Below are 23,180 nucleotides of genomic sequence, written 5' to 3'. Positions count from 1 at the left end.
TTCTTAGGCTGAAAAAGGTCCCCCAAGGCTGGTACAAAGCATTGACAAAAAGGGGTGGGAGCCAAGGAAGGGAAGCCCACTTCCTATGGGAGAAAACATAATAGACATGTCTTCTCTATGGGCATAAAAACATTCATATGGACATAGAAATAACATGATCAGCAAGAGGAATTTAAGAAGGTGTAGAGTCATCAAAGCTGAGATGGCGGGCGATAGAGCATTCTCTAGGTCAAGTAGCCCACAAATATGGGCTACATATCTGTTGTCTAGCAGCAGTGAAGGCATGGCTGTGGTCTAAACCACTGAGCTTCTTGAGCTTGCCGATCAGAAGGTCAGCAATTCAAATCCCCACAACAGAGTGAGCTCCCATTGCTCTGTCCCAGCTCCTGCCAACCTAGCAGTTTGAAAGCAGTGCAAGTAGATAAATAGGTACCACTGCAGTGGGAAGGTAAACGGCATTTCTCATCACGGTGTCCCATTGCGCCAGAAGCAGTTTAGTCCTGCTGGCCACATAACCTGTAAAGCTGTCTGTGGACAAACACTGGCTCCCTCGGCCTAAAGCAAGATGAGCGCTGCAACCCCGTGGTCGCCTTTGACTGGACTTAACCGTCCAGGGATCCTTTACCTTTTTATCAGTAGGCTTGGCAAGTGGAGAACCACCACACCCACATCTCTCCCAGTAAGGGGCAAATGGAAAACATCAAGTGAAACTTCAATAGGAGGTCAATTCAAGTTGATCTGCTGGGGCACAGCTAGCTATGTCAGTATCCCTGGGAATCACAATATAACAGGAAGCTGGCAAGCCACTCCTGCAAGGAGTGTGTTATTCTGATATCTTTTAATAAACTTGTGGTCTATTAAAACCTACCAATTGATACCTGTTCATTTATTCCTTTTCCCATGCAAGGGTGTTTGTGTTTATTTGTTTGTGTGTGTGTTACAGTTAAACTCATTTTACCAAAACTAAGCCATTTAAAATGGGTACTCTAGTTAGCAAAACATCTCTGGGAAAGAAGGGATCATCTGCTTCAAAGCTCGGCACAAATGATAAATCAATTGTCTCATTGGAGGAGCAATTCACCAAGTCAGAATAATGAATGAGCCCTTGTATCATTGTGTTCCTAGTGGAGACATTATGCCAAATGATATGATTACTCCATCTGAACCATTTATAAAAAGTCAATCACAGTGCGGATCATATATTTTACACAGTTTATTTTGACATCCACCTATTTTTTATTCTTTGACACAAAGGTCTGAGCTATAACCTTTCTGTCATGTCTGCAGAATGAACGTTGCTAACTGAAGTTGTTGTGTTCCCTGCATTATGCCATTTGTATTAGGAAACACCATGGGGAATAAAGCTCAGAAATTGCCGCTTTCAAAAACTGACAATAAAACATGACTTTTTAACCTCTTAGCTTTCTTTTTTGAACTCGGAAATGGATTGATAAAAAAATGTAGCAAATAAAACAAACACGTCTAATTCCAGTCATGGTGGGCAGCTTTTACAACTGAATAAACAATGAGATGATCTGGAACTTCCCTGCTTCTGTGGATAGGCATAGCTGCAATGCTTCTTTTTATGTTTATTTATTTAGTCACTGGGTATCAACTCAAGTATGCAAACATTATGCATATGGGGTGTTCAATCGGCCATCAGCTCTCACACACTAGAAGATGGAAGACATAGCCTCCAACATTCTCCAATGAAAATAGTGATGTCCTATTCCATAACACCACCATGAACAACAATTTTATTATTCATACCCCACCCATCGGACTAAGTTGCCTCAGCTTCTCTAAGCGGCTTCCAACATATATATATATAAATAAACATAATAAAACATTCAGAAAACATCCCTATATAGGCCTGCCTTCATATTTCTTCTGAAGGTTCTATAATTAGTTATCTCATTGGCTCGGGGCTTGCATAACCCCATGCCCGTCGACATTTATCTGATGAAAATAGGGATGTCCTAAGGAAAAGTGGGGCCGTGGGTGGCGCTGTGGGTTAAACGGCAGAGCCTAGGACTTCCTGATCAGAAGGTTGGCGGTTCCAATCCCTGTGACGGGGTGAGCTCCCGTTGCTCGGTCCCTGCTCCTGCCAACCTAGCAGTTTGAAAGCACGTCAAAGTGCAAGTAGATAAATAGGTAGGAAGGTAAACAGCATTTCTGTGCACTGCTCTGGATTGCCAGAAGCGGCTTAGTCATGCTGGCCACATGACCCGGAAGCTGTACGCCGGCTCCCTCGGCCAATAAAGTGAGATGAGTGCAGCAACCCCAGAGTCGGCCATGATTGGACCTAATGGTCAGGGGTCCCTTTATCTTTACCGTTTTATCCACAATTGGGTGCTCTGCAGGTGAAGGGCAGCAGCTTTATCACTGCAGAGAAAGGTGAGGCAGGGCAAAAACATGAAGCACAGTCTCCTATACAGTCATACCTCGGGTTGCGAACGTGCGGGAGGCAATTTGGCGCTTCTGCATGTGATGTCACACACGTGATGCAATTTGGCGCTTCTGCATGTGATGTCATTTTGTGCTTCTGCACATGCGCGAGTATCGAAACCCAGTGTTGTTAGGCTGCAGGTCTCATTATCCCTGGCCACTGCTCATGCTGGCTGGGACTGATGGAGTTGGAATCCAGCTTGGGGTCTTAGGTTCCCTACCTTGTCTTTCCTCTAATATAAAAGCAGTCAGGGTTTCTACTTCCATAAGCAAGCAACAAGGACTTGGTTGCTACTCCCACAGAAGGCAATGTTAAAACTCCTCCTGCTTACAGCGACCAATATCAGCCATCAGAAGAGAAGTTAATTTTGTGGGAGCGATACATTAGCTATTCTTTATGCCTCCCCTTTTTATCTAATTAGGCTTCAGTGGAGTTCAGTCTCCAACTGTAATTATATATAGTTTTCAGTCCACGTTTCTCAAGACACTGTTACACCCGCACCACACCCACACCCACAAACACACACACACACGTAAAATTAAATCTGCCTCGTACTTGACAGCACCTGAGGTCAGAGTTTTCCAACGGATGTGACAGATAGAAATCTGCTCCAAAAATACATTTAATTGAATTTTACTCATCTAATCAGAAAAGGTATTTGTTGTATTACTTGTATATAGGCTAAGGGAGGAATTGCACTGCTAGAAACATTCTGCCACTGCAAGTATATCTGCTTGCCTGATGGAATGATCTATCCTATCCGTTCCCCATATGCTGTTCTGGGGGTTTTCCTGACCACATGGGCCAATTTTGGGATGTAGGGGGACATGCAGAGAGACCAGGAACTTTTGACTTCTCTCTTTGGACTATTTTTGCTCCAGCTGGTCATAACAAGAACTCTGCAGCTAACAACGAATGCCCGAGTTTGCCTTTTTCCTTCTCCTTCCCAATCCTCTTTCCTTTTGTGCCATGTCAAATCCAAGGGCAGAGAATGACTCATTATAGAGACCTTTATTCCAGTCTGTTCATCAGAAGAGCAGCGTAGCAGCGGAGGAGATATAAAATGCTGTGCACAAACCCATAAATAAGATATAAGCAGCACAAGCAAATAGAACTTTGAGAACAGATTAATTTTGCGACGATAAATTTATGTACAGAACGAGGAAGGCAAAGTCTGTTTTCTCTCTCTAGTGTCATTACAGATCATTTCAAGGTGTTTTTGTTCTAATGCTATGCAAACTTCAAACGTGATCATGCCTTTCAGAAGCCATGGAGGCTGCATCAATTCTGTTGTATCTTCAACAATAAGTAAGTGATTGTGTGTGTTGACATTACCGCAAGGAGACATCTCTTGTCCATTTGCACCTTAGAATCATGGAATTGTAGAGCTGGAAGGGACTCCAGGCGTTCTCTAGTTCAACCCCCTGCAATGCAGGTAATCTCAACATACGGTCTCCCATCCAGTTTGAAACTATACCGGACCCTGCTTAGCTTTGCTAGCAGAAGATAAAATGCTGCCACAGCTCCTGTAGCTTTATAAGACAAATGTTGTTTGGCATGCTTACTTAGCTAAGATTAATCCATTACCACGCAAGCCAAATTCCTTAATACAATTGTAACACAATCCAGTGAGAATGCAGTAATAGCTAAGGTGGAAACTTTACAAACATGTTTTGATTATGACCAGTGGGATGCCAGAAGCCTGGCTTGTGTTAAAACTGTTATTGTTCATGTTTATTATTTTAAAACAAGTTGAAAATGTATTCTATTTTTTTAAAAAATTCAAATGTACAGTTTTGGAAGAGTTTAAGCATTCTTGGGAAGGAACTGTAACATTCAATTGCTATGTAAACAAAGCGGGCAAAAAAATAAATTTTAAAAACCTCTACCTCTGTATGGTGAAGAGAAGCAAAATTACCCATTAATGGCCACAATAAAGTATTATTATAACAGATGCTAATATACCTAACGTAGTCATTATTGCAAGGCACCTAGTGATTAAGCATGCATATCCCTTTTGTTATGCAAAAATGGCAACAGCTTTATGGTACATTGCCGGTGCTCAAAGGCAATAAAAATAAGTCTGCCTTTCAACTAAGGTACTCTCCAGTAGCCATCAAACTTCCTGAGGAAGCACAAACAACTGCCATTTAATCGGCTATGCAGAAAAGAAGCAATCAGACACACAACATTACTCATATTTTATCCTGCTGTTTCTGTATATGCTAGCGCTAACAGCAAACAATTTCTTTACTCTGGTGTGCACTGTGCATGCAGTTGCTAATATGCATCAGTGTGCCCAAGGAGGATTATGTCTGTGAGATCCCATGGTCCCTGAGACAAGCCTGAAAGGTGCATTTCAAACAAGAGCTTAACATGTAATTATTTTAAGGTAGTGTTCAGAGAATGGGAATCAATGGAGTAACAGGGCAGTTTGGAAGATGAATGTAACAGTGTGAATGGAGCTAGACAAAGAGAAGCGAATGCTTACAATCCACTTTTTGAACCCCAACGTACGTCATTCAGGCCTCCTGCAAAATTATGCTCTTTCAGACTGTGGGTGACGAATTACATATTTGAATGTTGAAATTTCACCGTGCCAGAAAATGAGCATATCAGGAAGATAGGGAAGCTAAAACCCTTTCAGTGACATGCACTTTTCTGTAGGGGATTTTTTTGATAGGAAGGAGAGCGTTCAAACCAATAGACATGACTGATTTGATATTCATTCTGTAGTGGTCCAGATTAAAGAGGTTTGGGTGCATGGAGGATGGAGGATGTATTTTGCTTGGCTGGAATGTAACATTCTGCACGAAACTAGGAGTAACATCCATTTCTCTGCCTGTTTTTGGCTCTGCTCCCTCCCCCCATTGGTCTGTGGCCCCTGGAACTGCAGCCTTCAAGCTGAAAAATGTTCCCCACCCCTGAATTAGATAACAAAGGGGAGGCACAGAAATCTTAGTACCTGCAGTTTGCTTCCTAAAAAGGTAACATTAACCTTTATAGCTGTTAAAGCATAACAAATTCTAGTATATATTCACGGGCAAATTAAGACATTTCTGAGCATTGGTTCTTGAGAATGAAACTCTTGACAACCAATCCACCTACTGTCATTGTAATACAGGCAACAATGAGGAAGCACGAAGCACGGAAGGCACTTCTTAGAACAATGGAGTCAATCAGAGAAAAATTACAGCAGATGGATATTCTCTGCAGAGGCCAATCACTGTACCAGAATAGCTGCGAGAAAACAGGGAGGGGAAGACAGAAAGCAAGCAATTTTTGCCATTTCAAGCTTTCTATTATTTCAACACAGTGGCATTTTCAACCTTGAAATATCCATCCCCTCCCGAGCGGCAAATAACAGCAATGACTGGTGGGAATGCTTCATTAAAGCATTCATTAATGCTTTAATGAAAAGCATTAAATAGCCATGACTGCTGACCAATGGCCAGAAAGAGATAACCCCCTCTCCCCTCCTTGGGGAGAGCACTCCACAAATGAGGAGCCATTGCTGAAAAGGCTCGTTTTCATGTTCCTCCCCCCTCCTGACATCTCGTGGAGGAGGCACACAAAGAACATCTTCAGATGATGATTCCAGGGTCTGGGTCAGTTCCTATAACGACCAGGGCCAGTTCACATGACCATTTGATGTTTGCCCAGATGCTTGTTATCTCATCTTTCAACGATATTATGCTTCACTAGCTGTTAAGTCCCCATCACTCTTCATAAAGCTGTACTGTGAGCCACAGATTCAACTATGCTCTGAAAACAACACGGCTGCTAACCTTCATTACAGTGATACTGGATCCCAATGAAAACGTAAGTAGCTGCCATTTCAATCCAGTCCCTTGTTTGCTATTTCAGTGCACGTGGGTATGTGGGTATAACAAGAGTGGCAAAGCTGTAGGGCTCCAGATGTTACTGAACTACAACTTCTCCCTGACCGTTGGCCAGACTAGCAGGGGCTGATGGGAGTTGGAGTCCAGCTGGAGGTCCACAGGGTAGCCACCCCTAGGAGTTTTGGGGTGTAACCTTAGAAACCACATGCTTCATACTGATGGTGCAGAAAGCCAAAACTGCCAACAGGGGCAGCAGTTCCAGGGGGCATGTTCAGATCTGTTTCAGAAGTTGTGAGTTGAGTTTGAAGAATGTTGACCTGACACTTGGGAGATGCTTGGGCTATGAGCAGGGCATACCTGCTTAACCACACACCACCACCACCGCAGCATGAAACAGATGCTTTGGATAGCAGATTCAAGAGATAGCGTTGTTTTTTGTCTCCTCTGTGTGCCCCCTTTGTAAAATGAGCTCCAATCTAAAGCAGAAGGGCATTGCTTTCACTTTTTGTTGCAGGTCTGGCAATGTCCAAACTTGAAAATGTTCCGAGCCCTTGAATTTAATGTGCTTCTTCTGGTGCAATTGTTCCGAGGGCTTAAGCAATAATGAATTATTTCTCTACAAGATAACTTCAGTTATACCTCTAACTGATCTGCTATTACAGTAAGGTCAGACATGTCACAGTGCCTGATTAATGGAATGGACTTACTGAAACTGTTCAGAGTTAAGATCCCAATTACAATACAGGTCATAAATCCCTGTATTTCTCTCAGTCCAGAATCCCACTTACTTTTAATGTGTGCTTGAAATGATCTAACTTTAGATTGTTCTCTGTTTCACAGAAATGTTGATGCAGATGTTAGAAACGGAACAGAAACTAAGACTTTCCCCCATGGCATTACAGTTACTTTCATTGCTGATATTGTTACCTTTACCAATAAACCATCAATACACACTTAGCAGGAAAGTGTGATCTGATGGACACATCCCAATTTGAAGAAAACTGTTTTCAAGATAAAGGTAAAGGTAAAGGTACCCCTGCCCGTACGGGCCAGTCTTGCCAGACTCTGGGGTTGTGCGCCCATCTCACTTAAGAGGCCAGGGGCCAGCGCTGTCCGGAGACACTTCCGGGTCACGTGGCCAGCGTGACATCGCTGCTCTGGCGAGCCAGAGCTGCACACGGAAACGCCGTTTACCTTCCCGCTAGAAAGCGGTCCCTATTTATCTACTTGCACCTGGAGGTGCTTTCGAACTGCTAGGTTGGCAGGCGCTGGGACCGAGCAGCGGGAGCGCACCCCGCCGCGGGGATTCGAACCGCCGACCTTTCGATCGGCAAGCCCTAGGCGCTGAGGCTTTAACCCACAGCGCCACCCGCGTCCCGTTTTCAAGATACTTTAGCCCAATTTTGCTACACTTAAGTTACAAGTAAACTTCAGTGTTACTGGAAAGAGAGCTACATATCAATTCTTTGTTGTATTCTCAGAATGATGAAGGAAGCAAGGATGGAAGTGTAAGGTGCACGTGGACTTGATAGGAGCCATCAATCATGTGAAACCTTGATAGGAAGGTCAAGGTACATATGAAAGCAAGTGGGGAAGTGAAAAGACCCAGGAAACACAAATCTGATTGATATGAGGTCAACAATTAACCTTGATTCCCTGTACCAAATTAATTAAATCCAGATGGGAAAAGTCTGATAAATTTGATGAGGTGGGTCAGATAGACTAATGCGTGTCAGGATTAGGTCAAAGAGAATGTCGTCCTTGGAGGTAGTCAAAGAAATAAATTTTGAAGCAGTGAATGGAAGGCTGAGTGTATCAGCCCATAAGGGTATCTCATAAAGAAGGCGCTGAGGGTTTCATTGATTTCTTGCTGTGCTCATTATTACTGGGCATCCATATCTGCGCCCTGTTTTCTGAAGAAGTTACACAGAATGCCATCTTACATTAAAAATGGTTATCAAGCACCTGGGCTTGCCAAAGCCTCAGGGTCAAACTACACATGGCACTAGATGCATCATTAAAAACTATGGGCTGTATGCAATGTTAGTGTTGAAATTGCCATGCCAAAGTTAGCCCTGCTCATTAATTTCAGTGGGTCTACTCTGAATATAACTAACATGGGATAAATAGCATTGGATGCAACCCTGTGAAAGGGGTGTTTTTATTGAATAAAAGGCACAAGAGCAGAGAGGAGTTCTATTGGGACCATACTGCACAGCTGCCTTGTCTGTCTCCTGTTTTCTGTTGACAGTTGTGACCAATGCTATTTTTCTAGAAAAAGAGGTGCCAGAACTCACTCACCATGAACACCTTCCCTGTTTAAGAATAATAATAGTAGTAGTAGTAGTAATAATAATAATAATAATAATAATAATAATAATAATAATAATTCATACCCTGCCCATCTGGCTGGGTTTCCCCAGCCACTCTGGGTGGCTTTCAACAGAGCATTAAAAACAGAATAAATATTCAAACATTAAAAACTTCCCTAAACAGGGCTGCCTTCAGATGTCTTCTAAAAGTCAGATAGTTGTTTATTTCTTTGACATCTGATGGGAAGGCATTCCACAGGGCGGGTGCCACCACCGAGAAGGCCCTCTGCCTGGTTCCCTGTAACTTCACTTCTCACAGGGAGGGAGCCGCCAGAAGGCCCTCAGGACTGAACCTCAGTGTCCGGGCAGAACGATGGAGGTGGAGACGCTCCTTCAGGTATACAGGTATACCTCACATGGGAGGTGCCAAAGCTGATTTCTGGTGAGTTCTGGCTGAAAAAAAATCCATGGTTGTGACCACTTTCACCCACTTTTGCATCCAAACTGCAAAGGACAATTTCTCATCATCATCATCATCAACAACAACAAAAACAATGAACAATCCATCTGTTTCAAGTAAATATGTGCCTGAGACCACAGCTGAAATTTCTATTGGCTGTTCATTTAGATTCCTTAGCTCTGTTGTCCCAGTTGTTCCAGTTCTGACTCTCTATGGCTTCTGCCCACACACAAATTCCAGAAGTTTATTTGCCGCTACATCAATTTGCATCAAGCAGAATTGATGCAGTATTGCCTACATATTGGTAAAGCTGTTTTCTCTCCCACCCTCACTCGGAGTGTATAGTGGCACATTTGGAACACAGTATATTTGCACTTAAATTGGCTCCATCAGCTTGAGGCCAATAATTCTTGTAAAGTGAGATGAGCAAACAGCAGTTAAAAATATAAGCGCAGCTACAAAAATCTGTTATGCCTTCTTCACAAACTGCACATACACTTGTTTAGCATCATGAGAAGTACTTCACTGCCTGGTGTGGCCCCATGGCATAGGGGAAAGTATGAGGATATCACAACTATACAGGAGGGTGCTGACAAATTTGGAAAGATTCATACAGTTGAACCCTCATGTGGCTGCAATATTCACATACACTGCCTAGTGAAGTGATCTTGCACGAGTGCAAAACAGGTCCTATACGTGTGTATATGCTGGGGGCTCAATATCATCCTGGCCTCCAAAACCTCACCCCCCAACTTTTGGTCCATTGCCTTGCATAATGGGATATGATGCATTTCAAAAATGTTGCTGCGATAGCGCCAGTCATTGTTGCATTGTACTGAGTTGAAAAGCGAGATGAATATTGGGCTCAAATAAACACCAAATCCTAACCATTTCAGCAGGAATTCAATATAACAATCTCCCCCCAATGCTGAGAATGACTTTTGCACACTAGGGGTTGGATTCAAACTTAGTCATCCTTAGAGTAGACCCACTGACTTAAATCTGGATCCAATTCTAGATGATTGGTACTTACAGCTGAGTGAAAATGGACTCCCATAATCCCCCATGCTATTTTGGGCAGTGAAATTGGGTTGAGGACAATTCGCCAAACATTATCCAGGGGAGAACTGAAATTGTCCAACAGTTTAGGAACAGCTTAACAAAGGAAATTTTCAATAATGGTTTTTGGTTTTTTTTTGAGAGGATATGGCTCACTTTAATGTTGAATTAAACTCTGGGTGACAGCCAACACAATTGACTTAAATAATTTGATTCTGTTACTTAATTGCTTTAAGTGACTGTATTCTGAGGGTGGCTAATTCTGGATATCATCCTCTATGATTATTAGTTCATGTTGGCGGACTAAGGAAGCAGAGGACTGAGAGGACTAGGGACCAAGCTCATGGCTTCCATTAGTAATATTAAACTAATATTAAGCAATATTAAGACTGGATCCACAGCTTCATTCAGGAGTTCAAAAATATTGCTTTTCAAAAAAAAAAACCTGTTCGGAAATTATTTACTGAGAAACTGTGGGTCAGTCCTGTTCTGTTTCTATTACTAAAGTTAGTTGCAGATAAAGTAGTAACAATTTGGAAGAAATCACAGGAAATGGTGTCCAGAAAGAGTAGCCAATACGGTGCCTTCCAGATGTTGGACTACAACTCCCATCAGCCCTGGCGGGATGCTGATTATTCAGGGATGATGGGAGTTGTAGTCCATATGATAGCCACCACATTGGCTTCTCCTGTTATATAAGATTAAATAATCCACAAGTGGAAAGTAACGTTCTCAGCACAACTGAACCAAATTTATATGAGCATTTAGGGCACTTCTGGTTGGTCCCTAGTTTGGTTAGAAGGCCTTTACTGCAATTATTATTATTTCAACCTGTAATTTAATACCAGCCTGAGTCGGCCTAACTTTATTGCAATGGCAATTTGCAGGTAGTGGAGCCACCTTGTAAATAAGATGAGTCACCTCCGTTGTGTGCATCCTGTATAAATATCTTTAAATAAATAACAACTCTGCTGTGCAAACATCATTCAAAAATGCAATTAAACTTAAGACTTGCTCTGCACAGTAAAATATATATATATATGAGGGAGCACTGAAGCCAAGGATTTTCAAATGAAGTTTCCCTCTTAGCTCGATACCCTCAAGGTCATATTGTGGTGACTTCATTTTTCATAGTCAAAGGAATGATTTAGTAATAATGGTGGCAGCATCCTGTGCCTTCAGTATAATGATATTCAGTGTTGCATAGGATAATGTAGGGGCTATTCGTATTCATGTTTCTCATTGTGGCCACACAAAGTGGATCCATTTGTTAGAAGCTCTCTTGCATCTTATTAAACACAATGTGAAGAGTGGGTTGGGGAAGCAAAACAAAAGTGGAAGGAAAACTGCATCACATTGTAAAAGAGACGGTCACACTTTCATAGTTTCCCCCATTAAACCAAAGTTCAGAGGCATACTATTAAGCCAGGTTTCTGCCTACTGGAACCAGCCATTACATCACATATTGCTTTGGCATTCTCAGTAGAACTGCACTGAAGGATAGAAGCACAGGATGGTTGGGAGAAAAAAAGGCCAACTCAGTCTTTGCCCTTCAGGTGTCTTGGACCAGCCAGCAGGTGCTGGGAGTTGTAGTTCAAAACATTTGAAGGGAAACCACATTGGCAAGGGCTGGTCTAACCAGTGGTGTACCGGGGGCACTTCTCCATGTGAACTAGGAAGTGACATCTCCAAACAACCAAACAACTCTTTTCTTATCTCTGCAGCTGCGATCTCTTGGGTGATGTGGAGACTGCTGGGCAGTTGAATGTGCATGAGTACTCTATCCATCGCCCTCCCTCTCAACTTCCTCCATATGGCCCTGGGCACTGGCAACACACGCTATGCCACTGGGTCTAACCCTCTGAACCATCCACACAGCTGCCACCTACAGAACAACCTACTCAATCCAGACCACAAATGGTGAGTAGAACGAGATTGGAGATGGCTTAGACATATTCCACTATGAAGAAACACAAGGAAGAAACAGTTTCCCCACCAGTTTTCCTGGCTCCCTATGCCTTGCCCCTTCTCCCCTTGGCAGCAATGCTCACCATCAGGAAGCCAAGTGAGCAACACAACCCTGCCTTCACCAACCCACCAATCTGCCAACTACATTGACTCAAAGGCCACCATGGTTAGAAGCTAAGTGGTATATATACCATGGGCCTCCTCATGTGGTTGACTCCATCCCCCACAAACACCAGTCAGAATGGCCAATGATCAGGGATGGTGGGAGATGTTGTCCAACAACATCTTGAGGGCACTACATTGGCAAAGGTAAAGGTAAAGGGACCCCTGACCATTAGGTCCAGTCGCAGACTACAGGTTATGGCGCTCATCTCGCTTTATTGGCCGAGGGAGCCAGCGTACAGCTTCCGGGTCATGTGGCCAGCATGACTAAGTCGCTTCTGGCGAACCAGAGCAGCACATGGAAATGCCGTTTACCTTCCCGCTGGAGTGGTACCTATTTATCTACTTGCTTTCGAACTGCTAGGTTGGCAGGAGCGGGGACCGAGCAACAGGAGCTCACCCCATTGTGGGGATTCAAACCGCTAACCTTCTGATCAGCAAGTACTAGGCTCTGTGGTTTAACCCACAGCACCACCCATGTCCCTCTACATTGGCAAACTCTACTCTAAATAGTCAGTGACAAAAAAAGTCAATTGAAACCAAAGAAAATTCTTACTTTGTCTGCCAGAGCCCTATGTGTGTATGTGTGTCTGTGTGTGAATATTCAAATGGTGGCAGAGTTGAAAGGCCACATGAAGACATTTTTGCTCTTCTCTTGTGCAGGACTCCCAATGCAGCAGTGAAATTTGAAAGAGCAAGCCTGGATGGTCTACAAAAAACTATCTCCTTAGAAACACTGGTTGGTAGGAAGAAATCTGACACAACAAGCTGCCGCTAGACTGGGTGAGAATTTGCTGGCACAAAGGGGGGAAAGACTGCCTGTTGAGAACGGTTGTTAATTCCACATAACCACAGATTGTACATTGATAGTTTTGTAAACCTTGCCTCGGTATGTTATTGCATCCTCACAATGGAGGCCTTTTTATCACAAACAACTTCCCTTTTATTTCCTCCTTTTCTTCCATTCCATTTTGGCAAACGGCAACTGCCCATTTCTACAGTCACAAAACCCTGGCAAAACAAAGCTGGCAATAATCAGCTTTTTTTTTAATAAACAAAAACCAAGTAGCTTTTAAAGCCTCTCTCCCCCCCCCCCCCGCCAGAGAACACTGATGTAATGCAAACCTATTAATAGCGGCTGTGAAACAAACATTTATTTGACTTTATAAAGCCTTGGCAGAACAGCAGAGGCTGGAGTGGGGGGACTCTAGCAAGAAAGCAACTTCAGCACTCCCTGGAAGAAATATTGAGACAATGTACCTGCATGACAATCAGAAGGTCAAACACTAAGATGAAGGAAGCCAAGAAGGCCCGCGAAACCTCGTCGCTTGGCAGGAATCCACGGTTCAGCTTGTCCCAGCTGATCCAGTCAGTTGTGATGATGAGCACAACCACTGAGGTCAAAGTAAACAGAACTGTCCTGAATGGGGAAAGCAGAAAAGAGGTCATCAAATCACAGAGTGTGTGTGTGCCTGCAGAGGACGGGTGGAATTACAAGGTTGCTTTTATCTATCTTGCAAATGCTTTTAAAGGATGATGTTTTTATCCACTTGAAATTGCTGGTTGACCTTCTTTTAAAACAGGGGCAGGGAATCTCTCATATCTACACACTCACACATTTTTTAAATTAAATTTTTTGTTTTACAATTTAGAATGTTCATTTAAACATCCTTAAAATGTCAGTGACTTCCCTTCTTCTCTTTCCATGGTTCATTTTGCATAATATAAATCCCTGCATATTTCACATAAACTAAACCATTCGCTATTCCATTGTTACATCCATCAAAACTTATTTACAGTGTTGAATTTATCTTAATGCTGCCAATGTTTTCAAGTGTACGCAATTCCCCCCCCATATATTCAATAAACATTTTCCAATCTTCTTTAAACGTATGTTGTTCTTGTTCTCTTATTCTATATTTTAGGTCTGCAAGCTGCACATATTCCATCAGTTTAAGTATCCATTCTTTAATTGGGATTTCGCTTGTTTCCCATTTTTGGGCTAAGAAAACATGGGCTGCAGTGATGGCATACATAAATAACCTTTTTTGACACCTGGGAATTTCCGTCTGAATTATTCCCAACAAAAAGGACTCTGGTTTTCTTGAAAGTACTTTTAAACATTTTTTTTTCAATTCATTATGGATTATTTCCCAACACCCTTTTACCCATTTACAGGTCCACCACATATGAAAGAAAGGGGTGGGGAATCTCAAGTCTGTGGGCCAAGTGTGGCCCTCCAGGCATCTCTGTCTGGCCCTTGGAACTGTGTCCAAGCCACACTCCCTCTATCAACCTCATACTATCAACCCTTCATATCCACTATCCTGGGAATCTTGGGAGCTGTAGTTTACCCCCACAGAGCTACAATTCTCAGCACCCTCAACTAACTACAGTTTCCATGATTCTTTGGGGGAAGGTTGTTGTTGTTGTTTCAATTTATATCCCCACCCTTTCTCAAAAGATCCCTGGGTGGTGTACGGCAACAAAAACACATTACAGAATGTCAATGATAAAACAGAATGAAAAACAGAATGAAAAGCATACAGTGGTACCTCGGGTTACATACGCTTCAGGTTACATACGCTTCAGGTTACAGACTCCGCTAACCCAGAAATACTACTACTTTGCTTCAGGATGAGAACAGAAATCGTGCTCCAGCGGCACAGTGGCAGTGGGAGGCCCCATTAGCTAAAGTGGTGCTTCAGGTTAAGAACAGTTTCAGGTTAAGAACGGACCTCTGGAATGAATTAAGTACTTAACCTGAGGTACCACTGTACTGACATGCACTTTCAAAGTACTGTGTGCATGTGAAGATCACCAACTTTCCTTGAACAAAAGCTGGAAAGTATGCCACAACCCTTTGGAGCTTCAACTATTTAGGAAGTCCAAAAAAAACTTACAAAGTTATAGGCATTAAAGGCTAAAACCACTGCGCTACTACTTCCTCCACACTATTAATCAGTTGTAAACATATTCATTTCAAAAAATCAAATTACAGAGATACTTGATTTAACAAATGAAACCCAGGGTTATTGGGGGGGAAACAACATTATTTACGCAGTTCGCATCATTTTGCCACACAATGGCTTGCTTTGGGCTGTCTCTGCATAATAGCTGTGAATCCCTCTTCACAATGCACTTTAGAATGTTTGAGACAGTGGAAGAGAAAACAATAATTCTGGATGTCAATGCACATGTGCTATTACAGAGCAGATAAATGCCTGGGCATATGCATAAATAGAATGTCAGCAAGTCAATATTTGCTTCTGCCTCCAATTGGCCCTCTCACAATTGTTCTAAGGCGTTTCCCCCCTCATTAATTTCTTTCTCAGAGAGGGGGAAAGGAGAAAACACTGAGCATGTTTTCTTCGATGTTTGCACAGATGACCAGTGCTCAGTGCTCCTGAAAATCAATGTGCCAAAGAACCCACGCAAGTGCAGATGCTGACAGAGGCTAAACAAAGCAAACAGCAATATGGTCATGTATGCCTAGAGACTACATTTTGACGGTGTGCAGGAATCAAATACAAAACAAAGCAGAATAATATAAAGCACCGCTACAGCATGTGTCATATCCTCTAACATTTCTCCGGTGAAAAGAGGTACGTCCTAAGGAAAAGCGGAACAGCCCAGGATCAAATCGGAAACCGGAACTGCTTCTGTAAATCTGGGACTGTTGTTGGAGAATAGGCAAACTTGGAGGGTCTGCTTGCCTGCGAAAAGTCACCCAGGTTCAATTCCTGGCAGCTTGAGGTAGGAATGGAAATTGAAAACTTGGAGAGGACAGTTAATGTACACAAAGCTAAGCTCGTGGACTAAAGGCCTCACTTGGTCTAAGGCAAATTGCTATGGGCAGTATCCAATGAAGTACTTCTGCTAGTGCAGGATTTGCACTTGTGCAATGGAACCGCTTCCTTTCTTCTTCTGGTACACCTCCATGTCCTCCCCAAATTTGATCCTGACACACAAGGAGAGGAAAAGGAGGGGAATTTTCACTGTGCAGCCAAAAATCCTTGCACCAGCAGAAGTACTTAGTTGGATTCTACTCTCTATGTTTGAGTCATGATATGCATGTTTTCTAGTAACACCTGGAAGCTCTAATCACCTGGGGTCACTCTGACCACTTTGTTACTTTTCACGCAAAACATATATGCCATGTTTGAAGGAAGGTTGCTGGCAAATCATTCATGCAGAACTATTCATTCTTTTATGTGCATCTCACTTAAATCTTTGGAGATTCTCCAGTTACTGTTCTGATATGAATGCATGATATACGCAGAGTCAGTAATGTTGTTGCTTGAACTGTCTTTTGAAATTTAAAATAGAAATAGAAATTATCCAGCAAAAATGTACAGGGAAGGGTTGCAATAGGAGACAAACAATATAGCGCTTAATGCAAATAATGCCACCATGTAGATATTTCATTGAATATATAAAAATGTCACTGTATTGTTAGAAGGCAATTTCTCTGTTTTTCAAAGAGATTGAGATTGGCTCTGAGAATTTTGTCTAGAAAACTGGATAAAGGAGGCTGGAGACTTCCAAATATTGACATTGCATTTCAGCCTTGCCAATTACGCAATATTATCTGGGAAGCTAGAAAGTACTCAATTAAAATAGAGCATCTAATGTTGAATAAGAACCCTGTGGTCTTTACCATTTGAAGATACACCTACTTCTTTTCTTAAAAAACCCAAAAAAACAACCACAATCCATTTATGCTCTCCACATTTCAGCTTTGGCATAAATGGCAGTGGAGGCTATCACTTGTATGTTCCCCTTTGATTCCTAGTGACAGGAGTCTTATTGATGGGTCAGAGAGCTGGGTCTCCCAGGCTGATTATAAAGCTCCCTCAGGCTCAGACAGGTACAGGAGGACCTCCAGGTAACATGGTCCCAAACCACTTAAGAGATTTAAAGGTGAAGTCCAGCACTTTAAACTGGGCTCAACAACAAATTGGCAGCCCATGTAAATAGAACATAATTGGTGCAATATCCTTTTATCATTTGAGCACTCTTGTTGCCATCTGGAGGAGCTAGCAAACAGCACAGATGTCATTGAAAGACCTTTGAAGAAGGCAGATATCATCCTATCTCCTGCTTACAAGAATTTTTATCCAGCTAAATTTAGCATTTTCTCCAAAGCCTAATGCAACCCTCCTGTCTCTGCCAAAATCTTCGTACTAGAGCTTTGATGATCTGTTCAAATCAAGAGACAAGATGAAAGCCCCAGTTTGACTAGTTTCCTCGTTTTAAGTATGACGTCTCAGTTTTGTTTTTAGCCAACTGAGTGTATGCTGTATTATGTTTTTCATATCCCCCAAAACTTGGAAATGTACGTTTCCCCCTCGTAGTATGGTGGCTAAACTTTATTATTCGAAAAAATTGCAGGAGCAGAAATGGCCATCTAATCCAAAAATAGATGTGCCTATAAACAGGTTTTCTTGTTGATGTCTGCACAATGCCTACATGTATTTGACCTTATTGAGCTATGTATACTTATTCATATAAGAAAATCTAAGTAATTGCTCTGCTAACCACACATATATCACATTTAAAACAGAGAAACATAATTAGGGTTATTACAAAAAGTGAAAATCTGGGCCCAAAAATTGTTGAGTTTTTTTGAGAGAGGGGTGTGGTTTTTTGCAAAATTCCAGAAGTATGGCCCTAAACATAGTCAACTTTCCATCTTAATATATGTGCATGGACATAGATGCATGCACACAGATATCTGGTCCCATGGCATGGTAAGCCAAACTACCGGGATTGTGCAAAAAAGCTGTCTCCTGGATGTCAGTCTTATGGTCCAATCAACATCAGCAATCACCATGCAAAACTCTGGCCAATGCACTAACACCCATTGGTTCCCAATCCTGGTTCTAATTTTGCTCAGTAGCTTCCCAGTGGACTAGGGAGTAAAGCTTACACAATAAAAAACAAAGACTCTCAATTTTAACCAAAAACGAAGCACTCAGTTTATTAATATACAAAGCTTAATAGAATTAAATGATATGAACATGATAGTAGTTTACTCCCACTTTGCTCCTCCCTTTAATTCAGTGAGGCATGGCAGCTAAGCCAATGTATGTCTTAGTGTGCTGTCTGAATCTGGACTCATGGTTAAGTTCTCTTCTCCTTAAGCACAAGTTCTAACCAAGAGCAAACCTTGGCTTGGTTCATGGTTAAGGAGGAGACAGTTTAACCATGAGACTGGGTTAGGATTACAAACTAAGACTAACTTTAGTTTAGCTGCCACATCACAGCTACAAAGACCCAGGAGAATTTGTGTGTTCACACTAAACTATGGCTTGACTTAGCAATACGTGAAAATAAGCTCCAAAGAATAACGTGTTTATGGATTAAGAGGGAAACATAGGCAAATAAGTGTACAATGCCACTGAGAATTTTAATATGAAAACTATAGAATTAGTGTAGGGCTGTGCACTTGATTAAATATTTTTCATTGGATTAACTATCAAGCAAAGGTGATGTTCAGTGAAGCAAACTTTGTCACATACTTCCTTTTTCTAAACCAGAACCCAAGCACACAGTGGGTTGCTGTACACCTCATTCTTATTGTGGGATCTTTGCTTAACCTTCATGGAACCATTTCCCAGGCCCTGGGTTAGGAAAGGGGTACACAGAGTTCAACTGTTAGCTCCTTCTGTCATCTCCTCTGACATCAATTACCTTCTGGAAAACTGAGAAGCTTCTCTAGCCTTACTTCATCTCTGTTGGGAGGAGCAGAGGAAGAAGCACAATTTCTGTTCTCATCCTGAAGCAAAGTTCTTAACCTGAAGCACTATTTCTGGGTTAGCGGAGTCTGTAACTTGAAGCGTATGTAACCTGAGGTACCACTGTACTGGCTACAAGGGCACTCTATTCCTGGGAAAGGATCCTAATCCAGGTCTGTTGAGCTGCTGCAGCAAAAAAAAGGGGGGGGAATGATTGCCCTCACCTTTGGCCCTGGCCCAGAGAGAGCCAGCAAGACTGCTGATATGGTGAAGAATCTCCTACTTCATGCCTCCCTAGACCCTCTTAGGACTGCTTAACCCACAAAGCAAAGCCATTTTAAAAATAATTTCTGTTTCATTCCTTATAACACACCACAGCCCAAATAGCTTTTGAAGATAAACAAATGTGCCCTTCAAGCTCATCCCCATCAATTAATCAAAGTCAATTCACCAACCAATTAAATCCATTAAAGTCAACAGCCCCCAAATTAATATATCACACACTTCTGTCTCACTGGAAAAAAAAATATTATACATTCATGTTGAATACAATATCTGCATGGTAGCAATTTATCATGCACAGTCCTTCATAATCACGTTGGAAGCTTTAAATAGTGCACTGTGGAAATAAAAGCTTGCGTAAGGCCTGGTTTGATGTTGCTGTTCTCGATACTTAGAAAACGTTTTGCAAGCCGGAGAAAAGAACTTTTGCCTTTCATGTTTTCATTCCAGAACTAGAACCGACTCCGATGAACAATTTTGCTGCAAACAATAACCACTGAGCACAATGTGCTATAACTTGTCGTGTCCAAATGCCACCGTCTATTCTTTTGCCCGTTTTATCCCTCGTTCCTTTGACACATTTTTCACCTTCATTTGATGATCTGTTCTCTTGGTGAAAACTCAGATGCATACAAAGCTCTCCTGATCCGAGTGGCTTCTTTTCAATTAAAAGAGCCAAGGTGCGCACATTTATCTGCATGCGTGGGTTGGCTCCCTTCATTGGAATGAAAGGGGACCCCTGCAGGCGCATCCGAGTGCACATTGATTTCTGGATTACACTGTTTGCTTGGTAGCAAAACTACTGACTGTACAGAGGAAGCCTGAGCATATTTACTCAGATCGCAAGTCAAACTGAGTTCAGTAAGACTTGGTAAAATGTGTTTAGGAGGCTGCAATTCTATGCACACTTAGGTAAAGGTAAAGGGACCCCTAACCATTAGGTCCAGTCATGACCGACTCTGGGGTTGTGGCGCTCATCTCGCTTTATTGGCCGAGGGAGCCGGCGTACAGCTTCCGGGTCACGTGGCCAGCATGACTAAGCCGCTTCTGGCAAACCAGAGCAGTGCATGGAAATGCCCTTTACCTTCCCGCCAGAGTGGTACCTATTTATTTACTTGCACTTTGACGTGCTTTCGAACTGCTAGGTTGGCAGGAGCTGGGACCGAGCAACGGGAGCTCACCCTGTTGCGGGGATTTGAACCGCTGACCTTCTGATCAGCAAGTCCTAGGCTCTGTGGTTTAATAATAATAATAATAATAATAATAATAATAATAAATTTTATTTATATCCCGCCCTCCCCAGCCGAAGCCGGGCTCAGGGCGGCTAACAACACTAAAACAGTGCAACATTATAAAAACATTATAAAAAATAATTAAAATCAAAATTGATGGCAACCATAAACTAAAGTTTTGTAAAGATTGCCAAAGGAGGGAGTCAGGCTGTGCCCTGACCAAAGGCCTGGTGGAACAGCTCTGTCTTGCAGGCCCTGCGGAAAGATGTCCGGTCCTGCAGGGCCCTTGTCTCTTGTGACAGAGCGTTCCACCAGGTTGGAGCCGCAGCCAAAAAAGCCCTGGCTCTAGTTGAGGCCTGCCTAACCTCTCTGTGGCCTGGGATCTTTAGGATGTTTTTATTTGCAGACCGTTAATTTCTCTGTGGGACATACCAGGAGAGGTGGTCCCGTAGGTACGATGACAGTCGAGAGGCCTCCAGTTCCTTTATTATATCCAAATTGGCAGGGAATTCATGGTGGAGCAACAGGACCTTCTCCGCAAAAAAGCTTGCAAATGCCTCACAGCTGTGTGTCAAATTGTTACTTCTTAGCGGCCTTCACTGCCATCTCGTAGGTTTTCATAAAAACCCTATAAGATGTTCTTGAAGCTCCGTCACGGGCACCCCACCATACTCGCTCTAGCCGTTTGAGGTCCCGCTTCATTTTCCGGAGCTCCTCGGTAAACCAGGGAGCCCGGTTTCTGCGGGGTCGCAGAGGGCGCTTAGGTGCGATCTCATTGATGGCTGCCAGGAGCTGGGTATTCCAACCCTTAACAAGCTCAGTCAATGAGTCGCCAGGGGGAGAAAGGTCCCGCAAGGCTTGACGGAATCTATCAGGGTCCATCAGCCTCTGCGGGCGAGCCCAAATCGGCTCGCCACCTAAGCAGGGTGGGGGTGGAACATCAATCCTGGCTTTCAGAGCGTGGTGATCAGACCATGGCACCTTCATCGAAGGAAACATGATCACATCTATACCGACGCCAAACATCAAATCCAGCGTGTGGCCTGCTTGATGTGTGGGGCCCAAAACAAACTGGGAGAGCCCTAGTGTCGCCATGGAAGACACCAGGTCCAGAGCCTGTGAGGAGGGAGTGGCATCAGCATGGATGTCCCCCAATACCAATAGGTTAGGGAACTCCAAGGCCCAGCCGGCCACCGCCTCCAGCAGGCCTGACAGGGTGGCTGCTGGTGTGCTAGGTGGCCGGTACACCAGCCAGACAGCCAAGCTCACCTCGGAGCCCCACACTAGGTTTAACCCACAGCGCCACCCGCGTCCCTCCTATGTCCACTTACCTGCATCCAATGGGACTCACACCTGAGTACACACATATACCAAATTACAACGTGGATTGGGGGCTGTGAACAGATACAATATTTTGAGCAGAAAGCCTTATAGCGGATCTCCACTCGTAGTCTTTGGTCAGAGTTCATTCTTCCTCAACCTGGTGCCCTACATATTGGATGCTTCTCACACACATCTGGTTGGTACAGGATGCTGGAGTAGATGGACATTGGTACAGGATGTGAGTGTAGGATGCTAGGCTAGATGGCCATTGGCCTGATCCAGTAGGCTCTTCTTATGTTCTTATGCTCTTAAATGTTGCTACAGGACCCGTCCGCCTTAGCCTGCCTGCATGGCCAATGCCAGGAGATGATGGGAGTTGTAGACGTAAACATCTGGATCGCATCAGGACAGAGAAGGCTCTATTACATGTACAGAGAACTAGGCTCAGTAACAACCACTTCTTCCTGTTCCCTGTTGAAATTGGCTGTGCAGAGTGAGAAATGGGTTGGTCCTTATGATGGTCACAAAGGCACATCTCTTTGCCCCCACTCTCCCCCTCTGCTCAGAAGCAAAGAAAATAAAAAACAGAATGAAAAAGGAAAAAAACCCTTCGAAAAATCTATCTGGGGCTCCCTTAGCCACAGACATTCTGCTGTAAGGCAGCAGGTTTTAATTGCCATCTTAGATTAGATGGTCTTAAAGAAAGACAATGATTAGTGTTGCCCATTCCAATGAATAGTTTCTCCATTAACTTTTCGCAAGCATTCTGTATCCATGGCAGCAACAACTCATTCCTTTCTCTTCTGCTAGATTGAGGGGAATGCATTTTAATTAATTAATTAATCAATTAATGAATTAATTTCAGACTTGTATAAATTGCATATATAAATACCCCATCCAACGCACCACCATTCCATTACAATCTATTCATCTTAATCACATATACCCATTTACTATCCTTATTATAAATTACCCATAAAAAATAATTATCCTTTATTCTTACCTCTTTATGTAACCCAATAATTGAAGGAACTTTGCATCAAATGAGCTCACAATAAATACTTCAATTTTAATTATTTGGAAATGTAGTCTAATTCATTGCTCCTAGAACAGAGCCTTTACTACAATAATTAAAGAAATTCTCCAAGAATTCTAATAATGTGGTGCAGAATGAGGAAAGACATTGTCAAGAATGCAATCTTAAATCGGAAGCGAGTGGGGAATACAGAGGCCAGTGTAGTGGTGCCAGTTTTCAAAAATTATTTATTATTTTCATTTATTCTCATACTTGTGGTCATCTAAGACACACATGCTCTGTAGAGATCTCTAACCAGATAGCTAGTCTAAAAGC

The 23,180-nt window shown here is 42.8% G+C and overlaps 1 protein-coding gene across 3 annotated transcripts in view; it reads right to left on the bottom strand.

The window, feature by feature from the left end:
• The window catches only part of TMEM117 (transmembrane protein 117), a 198,424-nt gene that overhangs the window by 33,958 nt on the left and 141,286 nt on the right, over positions 1-23,180 (bottom strand). For all 3 annotated transcript variants that reach the window (XM_081928987.1, XM_081928985.1, XM_081928986.1), the window contains exon 6: positions 13,513-13,672. In XM_081928987.1, the coding sequence (XP_081785113.1) occupies positions 13,513-13,672 (160 nt within the window). The remainder of the gene's footprint in view (positions 1-13,512; positions 13,673-23,180) is intronic.

Source organism: Podarcis melisellensis (assembly GCF_964234715.1).
Source record: "Podarcis melisellensis genome assembly, chromosome: 10".
Classification (NCBI taxonomy): Eukaryota; Metazoa; Chordata; class Lepidosauria; order Squamata; family Lacertidae; genus Podarcis; species Podarcis melisellensis.
The sequence above is the reverse complement of the archived record's forward strand: the minus strand, read 5'-3'. Positions and strand labels throughout refer to the sequence as shown.